Raw genomic sequence first — 17232 nt, forward strand, 5'->3', positions numbered from 1 at the left:
GGAAGCCCCCCCCAAAAAAAAAAAAAAAAAAAAAAAAAAATTTTTTTAATGTGATTTTTAAAATATAAGTATGTAAATAAATACATTTAATTCACAAAAGTTGAAGTCTATAAAATTCATGCCTGTAATCCCAGCACTGTGGGAGACCAAAGCAGGCAGATCACTTAAGATCAGGACTAGCCTACCCAATATGGCGAAACACTGTCTCTACTAAAAATACAAAAATTAGCCAGGTGTGGCAGTGCATGCCTTTCGTCCTGGCTACTTGGGAGGCTGAGACAGGAGAATCGCTTGAACCCGGGAGGCAGAGGCTGCAGTGAGCTGAGATCACACCACTGCACTCCAGACTGGGTAACAGAGCGAGACTCCATCTCAGTAAAACAAAATAAAATAAAAGATAATGAGATTTCGTATCAATTGGACAAATTGGACAATTCTGCATTGTAATTCTGAGCTTAACAGGACCCTTAAAATCCTACCTCACATGAATCAGAAATTTTAAGTTTTATGGGTTATTTTTTAATGCATGGCCAAATAATAAATATTCATTATCATCACATCTAAATTCATCTTGCATACCATTAGCAACATACATTCCATATAGTTATCTCTATTTAATTGGAGACTATGAAACTAGATAATAGGAAGCAATTTCATCTAATTGTTTTTTCCTTTGAATGCCTTCAGTCCCCGTCCACCCCCACCACCACTACCCCGTATCAAACCCTCCTCTCTTCATCAACCTAGTCTCTGCTCTCAGGTATACTGCTAATGGCTGGGAGCTGAGTGGAGTTCTGAAAAGATCGGTGGTCTGAGTAATGTTTTGTAGGCAGTTGAGAGTTAATGGTAATTTATTATGTATAAATATTTACTAATACCAAATTTATATTTTAACATTGGACATTGTAATCTGAAAATATACTGGAGCAAATGTTTGTTTTGCATTATTATATGCCTAGAACTGTTATTTTCCTTAAGCAGATACAGTCAGAATAAATTTTTGGAGATATGGCATAGTAGCCAGACAAAAAGCCATAAACCTAAAATTCCTAGTGTCAGTGTCTTTGCTCTTTATTAAGTCTCTAGACAATGGATAGAGTTTTGTCATGAAGGCTTATTGGGCAGTAGGAGTATTGTCTCTTAAGACACAGAGATGAAGAACTAAAAATAATTAACTTCTCTAACTAGAATTACTGTATGCTCAATGATAATTATTAAGAATATTAAGCATTTAAGAGAACAAAATTTACATCTGTCCCTCGAAACCACTAACATCTTATGTGCTTTTTTTAAAATAAGAACTTTTTATAATGTTATACATACAATGTAATCTGCTTATTTGTAACTGTGTCTTTCTATAAAATTCAATATTTTCTGATCTTGGTTTTAATGCATAAAAAAATATCCAATAGATGTACCTTATGATGGTGGTTTTCCAATTGTGGTTCACAATGCTTCAATGACACGTGAAATCAGTTCATGCTTTGTTTTTGTTTTTAAATGGAATATTATATAAAAGAAAATGACTGTGTATTACGTGTATTAAGGCTAATTTTGCTCTGTGGAGATCTGATTTTATTTATGTAAACACCATGATATATAATGTATTTCTAACTGTAGGCCATGATCACAACAGTTGTTTGCAATCCACTGCCTTAAATTAACTCTTATCCTTTTGTTCAACATGCGGATTGTTTTCAATGAACATTCATGTATATAAATCATTGTATACAACTCATATATTGTCAGGGTAAATTTCTAAATGTGAATCACTTGGTCAAAAGATAATGGACTTTTTTGAGTCTCTGAATGCATTTTGCAAAATTGCTGGAAGTATTTTGTAAGGGGGATAGAGTCTTGACCAATTCCTTTTCCATGGGATCATTTTGCCCATTTCTTACTTTTGTTATCATTTAAGGTAACACACACTTGATAAATTGTTTTAATATAAAAAAATACAGTGGGAACTAAGTCTCCTTCCTTTCTCTGAGTCCTAAGTTTCCCTCTTCCAAGGCAGCCACTAATACTGAGATCATATGTATCTTTCCAACGACACTCTGCAATTTACAAGATTGAATATGAGTATATATGAGTATATACAAGTAGATGGACAGAAAGCTGTCTCCCTTTTATTTTTTTACTCAGTAGCTTCATATCATATAAGATGATCTGGCCTGGAGTCATCATATAACCTCCTGTGTGGAGTTTATGAAACTTGAAGGCATAGAGGGTGGAATATTATGTGAGTAAAAGATATCTTCATGAAGATTGCTTAGCACAAACCCTGTCAGCATCTCTTGTGCCATATACATGAATTGTATACCTCTACGTATCTTGTAATTTGCTCAGATTGTAGAGAATTTGGCTGAGTTAAAAGAATCATGCAACATCCTCTTAGCAAACTCCAAAAATCTTTTTTATTTTTTTAGATAGGGTCTCGCTCTATTGTCCAGGCTGAAGTGCAGTGGCCCAGTCTCAGCTCACTGCATCCGCTGCCTCCTGGGCTCAAGTGATCCAACTCAGCCTCCTGAGTAGCTGGGACCACAGGCATGTGCCACTGCACCTGGCTAATTTTTGCATTTTTGTTTTTGTTGTGTGTGTGTGGAGATGGGGGTTTTGCCATGTTGCCCAGGCTGGTCTCAAACTCGGGTGCAAGCAATCCACCTGCCTCAGCCTCCCAAAGTGCTGGGATTATAGGTATGGTCCACTGTGCCCAGCCTAAGTCTAAAAATCTTTATAAGATGGTCTTTAAAAAAAAAAATCTGATTATAAGTCATTACCTAAGGAGAGTTAAGTCACAGCCTGCGTATGGTCACTACTTTGCTATGAAACCAAGTATATAAAAATTAATGTCTGAGGCTGTACTTGAGCTTGACTATAAAATTCCCTTTTCTTTTTGTGGCAATTGAGAATTACTTTTATGAAACGTGTGATAAAAGTAGAATATGCAATCTTAGTAACTCTCTTTCTTTTCTACAGAACTGGCAAGGGAACTGAATTTTTCAGTGGATGAAATCAATCAAATACGTGTGGAAAACCCAAATTCTTTAATTTCTCAAAGCTTCATGTTATTAAAAAAATGGGTTACCAGAGACGGAAAAAATGCCACAAGTATGCCGAAATTATATTATTTTAACTTTCAAAACTGCATAAATGTAATATTTTAGATAAGCCAACTGTTAGGTTCATTCAAGTATTATTCTAATTTTCTGTAATCTTTAATATAGAAAAATAAGTGATCATGAGGTAATAGCAAGTCTTTTGATGTTATACTTGTTTAATTTAGTGTTAACAGTCTAAACTTCTATTCCTCAGAAGTTTTTTGGAAAGCAAGTAGCAGGGAATTTTTCGCATTTGACCTGTCATTCTCTCTGTGACCATTAAAACTGCAAAAAATAATTTTAGTTGTTAAATCATGGGACACAGTGATCAGAAACACTCTGAAGTTACCACTATGGTTGGAGGCAGATGTGCAGAGAGGGACAATAGGGTCATATTAGGGGAGCAAATAGTTTTACTCAGCTTGATTGGCTCTACTGTTGTTGGGTTTGGTTTTGCTGGCTGGTGGGATTGGGTGGTAGTCCTATATTTTGGCAAGTGCCAACCCACAACAATGTGGAATAAATTATTGCGGGTTTGCCTGTGTCAACTTGACCTCAGAAAGTCATTAAAATGCTAAGTACCAAATATGAGGGTGACCTATTTTGGCATTCTAAGAGGAAAGGAAACTTTAGCTTTATTAGATCCCCTTATAACCAAAAGGAATCTAGCTATTTTAAGGCGCTGTTCCAGTGGAACACAGCTTTACAAAGTGATTGAGTCTCTGACACCTTCCCTGTAGCAGTGAGCATTCTGAGTCCTCTGGATAGGGAGATTGCAGAGATGGAGTAAGAAGGAGCTAAAATGTCAACAGGGCTGCAAAAGCCATGCCTTTGTGTAGATACTGTGCTGACTGAAAGAACATAATTTAATTGAGTTTTCAACCTTTTTTTTCTCCTTTTCAGCTGATGCCTTAACTTCGGTCTTGACAAAAATTAATCGAATAGATATAGTGACACTGCTAGAAGGACCAATATTTGATTATGGAAATATTTCAGGCACCAGAAGTTTTGCAGATGAGAACAATGTTTTCCATGACCCTGTTGATGGTAATTGAATTTAGTGTTCATATTTATTTAATAATTTGATAAAATTTGAAAGTGCAGTCAGACAAGGCAGTCACTTAAAAGCAACTAAACTGTGATTTGCTTGACTTAGTTTCTCATTTTCACAGCATTTTCTCTGCCAGAGTCTGCAAATAAACACTCTGATATCAGAGCAAACTTGGTAAATACCTCTGTTTATATACAATAGAAATCATGAAGTATGAACACCTAAGGTATCTGAAAGAGTTGGTATTTCTAATATTTCAAAAGTTAAATATCTTTTGTCACTTTTAATTTTTAACCCCCAAACTAGTTACCTCTTTTATTCATATATAGGTAAAACAAATGATGAGCCATTTTTATCAGATAAGCAAGGTATTGAGTAAAGTGTAAGCATATAGTGTACAAATTGTAAGGTAAAATGGCAATTTACTGTTGTGGCACCAAGTATTTAAATGTGCACTGAAAAAATTTAATGTATCATTCAAGTAAGTGCTTTAGTTATTTAGCATTGTTATTTTAACTTCATGAATATGCTGCCATTTATTCTTTGGAAAAACTACTTGATCTCAAAGGCAGTGCAATTTCTAATTCAATCGGCATAGATGTTACTAATAATAATTCCTCTTTCACATTAGCTTTATTTATATAAAAATCTTGTCATTTTTTTCCTCATTATGTAAATTGGTGCTTTTTTCACCGAAATATTAAGAAAAACATGATAAATAGCTTCCTATGTTTTTCAAAATAGTCCCGTCTTACGTTCACAAATGAAAATTTATTCCTACAAGGAATTTTTATTTTGTTTTTGAGACGAAGTCTCGCTCTATCTATCTCTTAGGCTGGAGTGCAATGGCACGATCTCAGCTCACTGCAACCTCTGCCTCCTGGCTTCAAGCCATTCTCCTGTCTCAGCCTCCTGAGTAGCTGGGATTACAGGCATGCGCCACCATGCCGGGCTAATTTTTTGTATTTTTAGTAGAGATGAGGTGTCACCATGTTTGCCAGGCTGGTCTCGAACTCATGACCTCAAGTGGTCCACCCGCCTCTGCCTCTCAAAGTGCTGGAATTACAGGCATAAGCCACCCCACCTAGCCTCTATAATGAATTTTGAGTAGAAAATTTGATGATGGTATGGAGGCAGGAATAGGAGCTAAGGATATTTTTCTACTATTCCATTTTTAAACTGGCAAAGTTAGACTAACAAGAGTCACTAACTTCTAATTAACTTCGAATTCTGCATATATTTTGTGGAAAATATCTCAAAATCTTAGAAAGTTTCTGCTTATTAAAAGTTTAAGTCTGGCTGAGCACAGTCTGTCTCTTAAAAAAAAAAAAAGTTTAAGTCAACAAAAGATTTAAAGCATACTTGTTATCCATGTAACAAACACAATAGGTAATGAAGTAAAAGTGGTTCTTTTAAGTTTATAAAGACCATAGCACCTTGGAAAAATGCTCCCTTTGAGGCCTTGTCTTACATGCAAGGCCATATATTAGTAACCACATGCTTTTTGCACTAGATAATATAGATCCTCTTATCAAATTTTAAATTATTGATAAGTTATAGTTTATACAAGCTTCTTATATTCTTTATTGGGAAAATATTTTTTAAGTAACTGTAATAAAATGATCATCAGAACACAACAGAAGTAGTGTTGAAAGCTTTATTTAATTTGAACATTTTAAAATTGGAATATCCTTAAAATATAGTCAAAATGAAAGGGCTTTTGTTGCTATATCTTAATATTTTAAATTCCTTGTTCAAAATTTCTTAGGGAAATTTAGAAACATGTATATGAAGTAATTTCACTAAGGCAGATTATAAACCTCAGCTAGTCTTAGCCAGCTGTTCAACAAGCATCTGGTTTATAGATGACCATAACTGAAAAATGTTCACTTACCTATAGCAATTTGAGTTTACAACAGCAGCTAAGTTGGTATTTACCTTGGACTGATGGAAAAATTAGACTTTCATTTTGTAGACCAACAATTCAGAAACTGTGCTTGGTTGCTTTTTTCCTGTCTCTCCTCTTCGTTGAACTTTTACGAAACTTCCTTTCCTCACCATGACCAGACCATTGTTGACTTTTCTCTCTGCAAAGGCAGAAAAATGCTTCCATAGTCCATGCAGCAGTGTTTAAAACAAGGGATTAGCTCCCCTCTCCCCTTTTGCGTAGGCTGGTTAATCAACTCTGTGTTTCATAGCATTGTCGTGAATATTCAGAGTGCTCCTTGCAAATGGTTTTCCTACTATCTCTGTTGTGTATCATTTCTCTTTATTTGATTCGTGGTTCTGAGTGGACCCTACCACCAACTTCACCAAGACCGTCATGTACTCCACAACCCTTTCATCTTGGTCATACCTGTTTTTGTACAACACCCTAGAACTACATGGAGTCTTTTAAACTTGGTCTGTGTTTTCAATCCTTTTCTTAACATCTTTTAAAATTTTTTTCCCAGTGACACTGCTCTAAAATCTAATAATCATTTCTTTCCAAAGATTAAATCCATTTTTCTGTGCTATAATTTCATGTGAAAGAAGAACTAGGTTGCATTGCTCATGTGTACAGTTCTTAATAAGTTGCAGGTAATTAATTACAAAAATTGGTTTCTTGTGGCTTGCTGTATTCAGTCCACCACAGTATGAACTTTGCATGCTAAATATAGAAAGATGATAATAAGTATCTCATATAATGACCACTAACTTTATATTGGATTAGTCTGCATACTCTGGATTAGTGTGCATATTTACTTATTGTATCATAATTTCTAAAACAGAAACAAATGATAGCTTAATTAGTATTCTATTTTATTGGAGTTTGCACTAGGCTTTTTATTTCATTGTGTTACATTTAATTGAACTAAACCGATAAATTTATCGACATTAATCTGTAATTCATCATGCATTTTCATGCCTGATATAATTTTAGTCATTCCATGTGTTTTTGTTTGATGTATTCTAATTCATTCCAGTCAGTCCAAATGTACTGTCTTCCATAGGTTATCCTTCCCTTCAAGTGGAACTGGAAACCCCCACAGGGTTGCACTACACACCACCTACCCCTTTCCAGCAAGATGATTATTTTAGTGATATCTCTAGCATAGAATCTCCCCTTAGAACCCCCAGTAGACTGAGTGATGGGCTAGTGCCTTCCCAGGGGAACATAGAGCATTCCGCAGATGGACCTCCAGTCGTAACTGCAGAAGACACTTCCTTAGAAGACAGCAAACTGGAAGACTCAGTGCCTTTAACAGAAATGCCTGAAGCAGTGGATGTAGATGAGAGCCAGTTGGAGAATGTATGTCTGAGTGAGTATCCTCAATACCTTGGAAATTTGGCTGGGTCCCCAAAAGATGTTAAACCAGCAGAGCCTAGAAAACTAGGAGTAAGCTCTGAACAGCAGGAGAAAGGAAAATCTGGTCCTGATGAGGAGATGACGGAAGAGAAACTCAAATCTCTATTTGAGGACATTCAACTTGAAGAAGGAGTAGAGTCTGAGGAGATGACAGAAGAAAAAGTACAGGCTATTCTTAAGCGTGTTCAGCAAGCAGAACTGGAAATGTCTTCAATTACAGGTTGGCAGAATGAGACATCAAGTGGAAACCTAGAGGCTCCCGCTCAAGCTCGAAGAGTAACTGGTGGGTTACTAGATCGACTGGATGACAGGTATGGCTGTTTCAAAAAAAGGAAAGTGAAACACAGGTTACTTGTTAATAATTTATCTTAAATACATGCTTTTTAGCAGTGACTTCTTCTAAATTACCATTCTAGTTCTGGGATAAAACCTGCTTTAAAGACCAGTTCATTATGCTAATCTGGAAAGGAAAGTGAATTTAAATTTAAATTTAATTCTCAAAACTAGTGAGAGGCTGAAATAAAATGCAAGAAAAATTACATACATGCCCAAGATTTATATGTCATCTTTACTTTAGAATACTATTATTTTCTACTTTGTTACTTGTATGATTCTTTTCATACAGCCAGTAATTCTTGTTCATTTAAAATAATGAGGTGGGCAGATCACCTGAGGTCAGGAGTTCGAGACCAGCCTGGCCAACATGGTGAAACCTCATCTCTACTAAAAATACAAAAATTAGCGTGTGTGGTGGCACGCACCTGTAATCCCAGCTACTCAGGAGGCTGAGGCAAGAGAATTGCTTGAAGTCACGAGGTGGAGGTTGCAGTGAGTAGAGATCACAACACTGCGCTCCAGCCTGGGCAACAGAGTGAGACTCTGTCTCAAAAAAATAAGAATAATAATGAATGAAAGTCCATGTTGTTGAGAAATATAAACATTACTGTTTTTTTCCTAACTGCAAACATAAATATGCTCATTATTAAAACTTAAAATGCAGATTAAACAAATCAATACACCACATCATCTACCAATAACATTTTGGTGGATTTTCTTCTATGCATGATTTCTTAAATGTCTTAAAGTAAAAAGTACAGAGAAGCAAAAGAAAAGCCATCCATTCTCCTACCATACTAGGAAAACTGATTTTACATATCCTTCTATTTTCCACAAGTTCTGTTTTCATAATTTGAAAGATACACAGTTGTTTATACCAAATAATATTGCCACGATGAATATTTGTCTTTACTCAAAATAATTTCCTGGTCATGAATCTGGTTAATTCTTATACTGGCCTTGCTCTAGAAAGGTGAGAGTCTAGAATCTGAGACATAGGTTCAAATCCCACCACCATTAGGAATGTACTTTGTGATTTGGGATGAATGTCTAAGCTCTAAGAATGTCACTCTAATTATCTTTAAATATAAGAATACTACTACCTTCCTTAAAAAGATTTATATATAGAAAGAGAGAGGATGTATGTCTACCAAATGACTGACACAAATAGTAATTTCTCAGTAGCACTAGGCATTATTTTTATTTACATACACATTAGACTAAAACATATTTTACTTCAGTGACAGCTAGTGATACACTTAAGTTGGACACAAGTTGGACTCAAATCATTACTCATATTATTTCATAACCATATTTTATATTTTTATGTCATTAATAAGCTTCTTGCTCAGTAAAAATTCCCAAAGAGGGAGTTACAAAACTACTTTTGAAAATTAATTCTCTCTACAGCCTACAAAAGAGACAATTGCAAAGAAGATGACAAATAGTACTTATTTTGATGTTCAGATATAGCCACACAATTTATAGTTACATATCAGGGAATAAATATAGGAAAGGTGTTCATTATTATTAAACCAGCTGAAATTCCTTGTTTTATGTAGGCTCTGCCAGTGAGTTATATAGAAAAAAACACTAGTGAATCCCCTGGTTCCACAAAAGGAGGAAAATGCCAGTCACTTTGCTCCTGTTTTCAGAATATATAGGGTAGGAGAACATACGTAAGCAATGTGGACTGGGGAGTAGAAAATTAAACCAAAGTCAAATAAAGCTGTATGTTACAAGACCTTCACAGTATGCTTGGATTATTTATCCTTACACATAAAGAATAGAGTGTGCTATAGATGTCTTTTAAAAATAAGTATGTTCAGATAATCAGAATCTGATTTAAAAGAATACACACACATATATAAGTATATATTATACATATAAAGCATTGTACTAGTTATTGTCTTCTAGCGGTAATAAGCCAACATGCTAAAAATAATACACAAGCTACAAAAAAAGTGAAAAATAGTCTCTACTGAAACTTGTAGAAAACTTAGAAGTCAATTTAAAAGAAAGCATTGGAAAGGAAAGAGTTTTAATAGCTAAGGGAAAAACAGTTCTCTCAGTAGGTAGAAAAGAGTGTGCAACACTCACCTCACTAGTGAGATTAGCAGAGGTCAAGAGGAGAGAAAAATGAGATTCAAGTAAAAGTATTAGAGTTGGAAAAGTAACGACAGGATTCATGACTGAAAACATATACAAAGAATTGGAATTTGGGGTTCTTGGGGGAATACCACAGTCTTGACCACAGGAATGTGTTTTGTTCTTTTTTGGAGACGGCGCAATTTTTTGTACAGTGGCTCAATCTTTGCTCACTGCAACCTCTGCCTCCCAGGCTCAAGTGATCCTCCCACCTCAGCCTCCCGAGTAGCTGGGACTACAGGCGTGCACCACTGTGCCCACTAATTTTTGTAGTTTTTTGGTAGAGACATGGTTTTACCACATCACCCAGGCCGAACTCAAATTCCTGGGCTCAAGGGATCCTTCTGCCTCAGCCTCCCAAAGTGCTGGGAATATAGGCAAGAACCATGAGTCCGACCAGCAGGTTATTTTTTACTGATGATAGAAAAGCATTCTGAAATATCTTCTCCTTTACGATTGGTGGGCTTGGAACTCTAGGTATGTCCATGAGCCTCTCAGGATCACTCATCAAGATGATATAATTCAAGTAGCTATAGAACTGCAATTTGTGTATTTAGATGAGAGCATAGCTAGGCAATTTGGCAACTGAGATATGGGGGATGTCTAGAAGCTGTGTAGCTCCTCCTGACACCTCACCCATGAGAGCCCCTTAAATTTTATTTATTTATTTCGAGATAGAGTCTCGCTCTGTCACCCAGGCTGGAGTGCAGTGGCACAATCTCAGCTCACTGCAACCTCCACCTCCTGGGTTCAAGCAATTCTCCTGCCTCAGCCCCCCGAGTAGCTGGGATTACAGGCGTGTGTCACCATGTCTGGCTAATTTTAGTATTTTTAGTAGACATGGGATTTCGCCATGTTGGCCAGGCTGGTCTTAAACTCCTGATTTCAGGTGATCTGCCTGCCTCAGCCTCCCAAGCTGCTGGAATTACAGGCACGAGCCACTGCACCCAGCTACATTTTAAATCCAGTGGCCACACTTTTCAAACTTTTCTATTTTATGCCTTCAGAAGTAGTCAAAAGACACAATTCTTAAAACTTTAGTTTCTGAAACCTATATTCAGGCATATGTTGCCATTGTAAATTCGCAAATTTTCTTTTGCAGCCCTGACCAGTGTAGAGATTCCATTACCTCATATCTCAAAGGAGAAGCTGGAAAATTTGAAGCAAATGGAAGCCATACAGAAATCACTCCAGAAGCAAAGACAAAATCTTACTTTCCAGAATCCCAAAATGATGTGGGAAAACAGAGTACCAAGGAAACTCTGAAACCAAAAATACATGGATCTGGTCATGTTGAAGAACCAGCATCACCACTAGCAGCGTATCAGAAATCTCTAGAAGAAACCAGCAAGCTTATAATAGAAGACACTAAACCCTGTGTGCCTGTCAGTATGAAAAAGATGAGTAGGACTTCTCCAGCAGATGGCAAGCCAAGGCTTAACCTCCATGAAGAAGAGGGGTCCAGTGGGTCTGAGCAAAAGGTATGTCATCTGGTCATACAGTAGCAGTCATTGAAATGGAAAGTATTGATGCTTTACTTCTTTGGATTAATCTTGTAGCCCGGGGCCCAAGGTTTTTTACAATTTCTATATTATAAATGTGTGAAATTGTAGCACTAATGGTGGAGGTAAAGAAAGTACTGAGTTAAACACATACATAAAAAAAAATTCTGAGTAAAATGTATGCCATTTGATTATACCTTCATTCATTGTACAGTAAAAGGGAATAAGTATCTGTTTAGCCATTTTTAGGAGGGACAAGAACCAGAGAGACGTTAAGTAACTAGTTTAAGACCCAGTATTTTATCTGGGATTTAGGTCTCCTAACTCCCACTCCGTGTTCTTCCTTATGGGAGGAGGATAATCATTCTGATCCTTTCTGGCTCCTTGGCATAAACAGTCTATAGCATCTGACCCATCTAAATTCTATTCTATATGGTCTGTTGTCTGAAAGGGTGTTTTAAAAATTAAAGAGATGAGATTCTAAGCCTAAAATGAAGTGAGTTGACAGCAGGTAGAAATTTAAAATTAGAAGTATAATTTTTATAATTTACATCAGTTGATGATGATTGTCTTAACATGTGTTTCTAATCACTTTAAATCCTTACTGTGATAGATTTGCTTGTTCTTTGTACTTTTGTGGTACCATCTAATAGATTTTTTTCTTTGAGGTTTACTCTATTTTTAGACATTAAAAGTGTTTTAAACTGAAATTATGACTCATACATGGATATAAGAAAATAAAAGCAGCTCTGTTTCCAACATTTTTTACTGCTTTTACTCTCTCAATTTTATGTCTCTTCATCAACTCTGCAAGAGACAGAGATTAATAGTAGCACTTGCAGTTTTCGCTGAGACATATCCAGTTCACTGAAGACCCACTTTAGTGTTTTGGGAGGAAAAAACAAGTCTTTTCTAAAATAATGAGTTTAAGATTGATTTGAGGTTTAGGAAGACTTTTAGCAAACTCTCAATCGCTCAGGAGCTGGTTCTCAGCTTATCATTAATCATATCCTTTCCTTTTCTCTTCTGCAGACAATGTTTGACTATTTTCAGGCTTGTTAGAAGGGAGAGTAAGAGGAAGTATAGTTCCAGATCATCTATTTTTTCCCTGTTAGTTGCTTTGATATAAGATTTGGGGTGGTAATCAGCTGCTTAAATGATATCCTAAAATAATCTCCAGCTCATTTAATAACTGCCTTCACCAAATTTTATTAATTTTTTTTTTTTTTTAGTTTTAAGCTCTTTTAAGTCTTTTTCAGGCCTTTCTTTAACTCCGTCCTGACAAGTGTGGTTTTGAATATTGATTTCTGTCTTTGACTTGACTCTTAGTATATTTAAGTGGTGTGAGTTTTGGATAAGTTTCCTTTTAAAATGATCCCACAAAATATAGAGAGAAGCAACAACATAGTGGTATTTTTCCTGTGAATATTTATTCTGCAAAAGCCTGTTAAAGTTCTAAAGGCAAATTACTATACAAATACATATAAACACCGCTGTGTGTGTACATATGCATACGTATGGGCCACTGGAAAATCATATTGGCCATTGGCATAAAGACGGTTGAAAATTAAGTTTTAAACCCTGAGTGGAAACTCAGCCGAGTTTGTCAGTAATGGAAAATAATTTACCGTTAGAAAACATGTTCAAGATTTCTTGTAAATGAGTTTGTACCTCTGGTATTGGTTTCAAGTCCTTTCTAATGCATAAAGACTTCATGACCTAAAAATTCCATAATGGAATTAAAGCTTTTAGGAGACATGAACCTGACCTCACAAAAAATCCAAAGATGTTTAGGATGTGTCGTTTGTGGCTATACCATAGTATAATAGCAACCAACTAGGTCATCTGATGTATGATCTCAGAAAACAGACCCCTTTTTATCCCCTAAAAAATCAGGTCAAAAGTCTGGGTGCGGCTCTTACACGGATGACTGCCTGCTGTTATAAGGTAAAATTCTGCTATTTTCCACCTGTTTCCATGCAGCGACCCATGGCAAAGGAGTACTGAGAAAATTCCATTTGGTTTCCTTGTTTTCCCCTTCACCAATTCCTACATAATTCACTAAAAGGAATCCTGAGTCTGAGATTCTTCTTCCATTTTCACTTTAAGGTTAGCAGAGATTCCAGGGAAAAAGTGGAAACTGAAACAATGACCAAATGGCCACTTTTTCTTTATGTAAGGGGTGGCCTCACATGGCTTTTTGTAGGATTATGCTATCACATAGATGTTGTTCTACTTTTGAATTCACCCAAGTGAAAACCTTTCCTCAACTTAAGATTCCATGTACAGATAATTCACATTCAGTTTTCCCTTTTGCCTCATCCAACCCATTGATCCCAGAACACTGACTAACGATTCTTTTCCTTCATCAACACAGATTCCTTTTGCCTCTTTCTGCCTTCTTGAGCCTTTGCAAAGCTTCCTTCCACAATACTTAGATCATTCTAAGTCTCCTAAATGTACTGTCCTTTACTGAAAACTTTAAAATAATAATAGCAAACTTCGTTCAAGTTCTTATTCCTTGTAAGCATAGTGGCTACGATTTCCTTTTAAAACAGTATTGTTCGGTGGGGTGGTTTGTTGAGGTGAATTGCCTATAAAGTCAAGGCTGATATTAACCGTTTAACATTTTAAAATACTTGTCAAGTTGTCAGGTTTACTGTTGATGAAAAAAATGGCCTAGTTTAATATCTATTCAACTAACATTTCATAAAGCATTTTATCTAACACCTGTACCTCCTATACCAATTTTATTTTATTTCCACTTTTTTTAAACAAATACTGGAATTCATTTTTCCAGTATACGTTAATTAAGTTCTGTCTCTGGGACTATTAGATTTGAGGTAATGAATTAACTTCAAAGATAAAGTACGAGAATTATTTTCATAGTTCCACCATTAAAATTTAGAAATATAACCACTCAGTAAATACTCTTCCCCATGGCATCTAAGTGAAAGCTAAAGATATTTTCTCCTTCAAATTATGAACTATTTTCCCGTTGGTAGTTTTCCAGATTCCTACCTTTCTTGCCTAAAATTAATATTTTGTGCAGTAACTATATTCTTGTCTGTGAAGTATTCTATTGTATATTCTAATTTCGTTTTTTTTTTTTGTTTTTTTAGGATGGAGTCTGCCTCGGCACGAGTGCAAGGCCAGATCTCAGCTCACTGGCAAGCTCCCCTCCCGGTACGCCATTTTGTCTGCCTCAGTCCCCGAGTAGCTACTTACGGTCCCACCACGCCGCCCGGCTAAGTTTTGGGATTGTTAGGGTAGAGATGGGTGTGTCACTGAGTATAGCCAGAGTGTCTCGATCTCCTGAGCCTCGTGATCCATCTCGCCTCACCAAAGTGCTGGGATTACCAGGCTTGAGCCACCACGCCCGGCCTATATTCTAATTTCAAATCAGTTCTTTAAAAAAAGATTTCAAGCTTTTACACATTTATTCCTTTATTCATTTGAATAAATTCTTTCTCAGCACCTGTTATGTGTTAGGTACTAATTACGCTGATATTAATCTCTTAATATATGTGCTAAGATATGCTAATAAAAAATCTTTACTTTTTGTTGTTGTTGAGACGGAGTCTTGCCCTATTGCCCAGGCTGGACTGCAGTGATGCGATTTCAGCTCACTGCAACCTCCACCTCCCATGTTCAAGCAATTTTCCTGCCTCAGCCTCCTGAGGAGCTGGGCTTACAGGCGCGCACCACCACGCCCAGATAGTTTTTGTATTTTAGTAGAGACAGGGTTTCACCATGTTGACTATGCTGGTCTCGAACTCCTGACCTCAAGTGATCGACCTGCCCTAGCCTCCCAAAGTGCTGGAATTACAGGTGTGAGCCACCACGCCCAGCTAGATTATTTGCTTTTTAATAAAGTTCAAAATAGCTTTTGATAAGGTTGTCAAATTTGACCAAAATTTCCTAAAACTCCAAATTATGCCTCTTTCTGTAGATCAAATGAAATGTGGCCCAAATTACAAAGGTATAAACATTCATGGCAGATGAATATAGATTTTAAACTAGTTTTAAAAGAAATATGAATGATTAATTGTAGTTTCTGATGCCAAAAAGGCTCCATAATTATTTTTTAATAACTTATAACTACCTTGATCTTTACCTGTACACATACACACACACATGCACAGAGTAATTTCACTTAGAATCATGGCCAAAATTTTTCTTCCACTTAAATTTTTTTAAAGACTCTCACAAATATACCTCATGATTTTCTTTAGTTGGCAAAAAAAAAAAAAATCAAGTAAATGTAATTCTTTCTTGATTTCCCTTCTCAGAATGTCTTTTATTTTAAGTGTGATGGTAAAATTATACTAAAAATGCATTTATCAGGACTTGAAAGACAGTGAGAATGATTCAAGCTCAGAGGAAGAACGGAGAGTCACTACCCGAGTTATTCGCCGGCGTTTGATTATAAAGGTATCCTGTAGCTGGATCATTATGTGGCATTGCTGTACTATTAGAAACTCCTTCCTTGTGGTTTTGAAATTTCAGCATGCTTGATAATGAAATGGCTTTGTGTAAATTTTTTGCACCCTTGAAAGCTTGTAAAAACAACAACCAAAAAGAAAAAAAAAAGCCATGTTGCATGGTATTCTGTATAGGCCTATTTGACATGTGGTGGCTGTAGTTTTATTTGAGAATTCTTGGCATTTGTATCCTGCTTTCCTTGAAGAAGTGTTATGTGAATAACCAAAGATTCTGTCTTGATGACACAGTAGTTCATATTAAATGTTCAACTGAAACCTTTGAAACTGTAATAAGGTATGAGGCAAGATAAAGAAGAAAGAATGAAAGAATTAAAAGGCTTCCTTCTCAGTCTCAAATTCCTACTGCCTTAAGAATTAAATTAAAACCGGTTCTTCATAAGCAATCAGTGACTGAGAAGTTGAGGTTATGCCCTGGCATGGATATATGTGACAAAATGCAAGTCAAGTAAAACAAAAAAAATCTGAAATAGGTGTTTAACTTTACTAACACACAAGAAAAAAAAATCAAGCTGTATTTTTAAGAATAGGAGTCAATTTAAAAAATGGAAAATAGAATTCCTCCCTATTATGGCACAATTGAAAACACCATTAATAAATATTCTTTCTTTCCTTCACAAAGGTCTGTTGAACCACTTACCTTTTGCATAGTAAGATTCCACAGAATGCTTCTTGCAGTCTGCCACTTGTCTTCATTACTTCGTCATTAGATCTTTCTTAGCGTTAGAATAATTGAGTTCAGAGAACTAGAAAGCCATTTTCAATGCACAGCCTTTTGAATATGATCCAAATAATTTGAGGCTTCTTGGTTACTGCCCTAGAAAGGAAGAGGAAGAGAATTATCTATTGAAAACCATTTATCAAGCATATCCAATCCCAAAGTGTCAAGAGACCCAACAGAAAGCAGAGAAGTTGGCACAGGTGTCCAAAATTTCTTAATCCTGCTGCTTTTCACTTTTCATGAAGAAACTCCACCAAATCTGTCCTAATACAGTTTTTCTAAGACTCTGGAAACATTAGGGAAGAAAATAAATCCTTGTCTAAATTTTGAATTATCCCGCAAATCAGTTGTAAGCTCAATAGGGTTCCTTTAAAAACCATGAATCACTTCTTTGAAAATTCCATATATATAAGCAAGCCAAATTACTTATTGCTGTCTAGCACATTGCAAGTATTTAATCTGCTATCGATAAAATCCTCATAATCAGTCACCTCACACTTGTTCTCTGGGATGGGATGGGGA

The 17232-nt window shown here is 36.0% G+C and overlaps 1 protein-coding gene across 1 annotated transcript in view; it reads left to right on the forward strand.

Annotated features, from left to right (window-relative positions):
• The window catches only part of ANK3 (ankyrin 3), a 366065-nt gene that overhangs the window by 327385 nt on the left and 21448 nt on the right, over nt 1-17232 (forward strand). Inside the window, 4 exon segments of the mRNA XM_017855490.1 lie at nt 2980-3111; nt 4005-4148; nt 7722-7812; nt 11088-11466. Coding sequence (XP_017710979.1) covers nt 2980-3111; nt 4005-4148; nt 7722-7812; nt 11088-11466 — 746 coding nt within the window.

The sequence above is a fragment of the Rhinopithecus bieti genome, unplaced genomic scaffold (assembly GCF_001698545.2).
Source record: "Rhinopithecus bieti isolate Rb0 unplaced genomic scaffold, ASM169854v2 scaffold_39703, whole genome shotgun sequence".
In the NCBI taxonomy this organism is placed as follows: domain Eukaryota; kingdom Metazoa; phylum Chordata; class Mammalia; order Primates; family Cercopithecidae; genus Rhinopithecus; species Rhinopithecus bieti.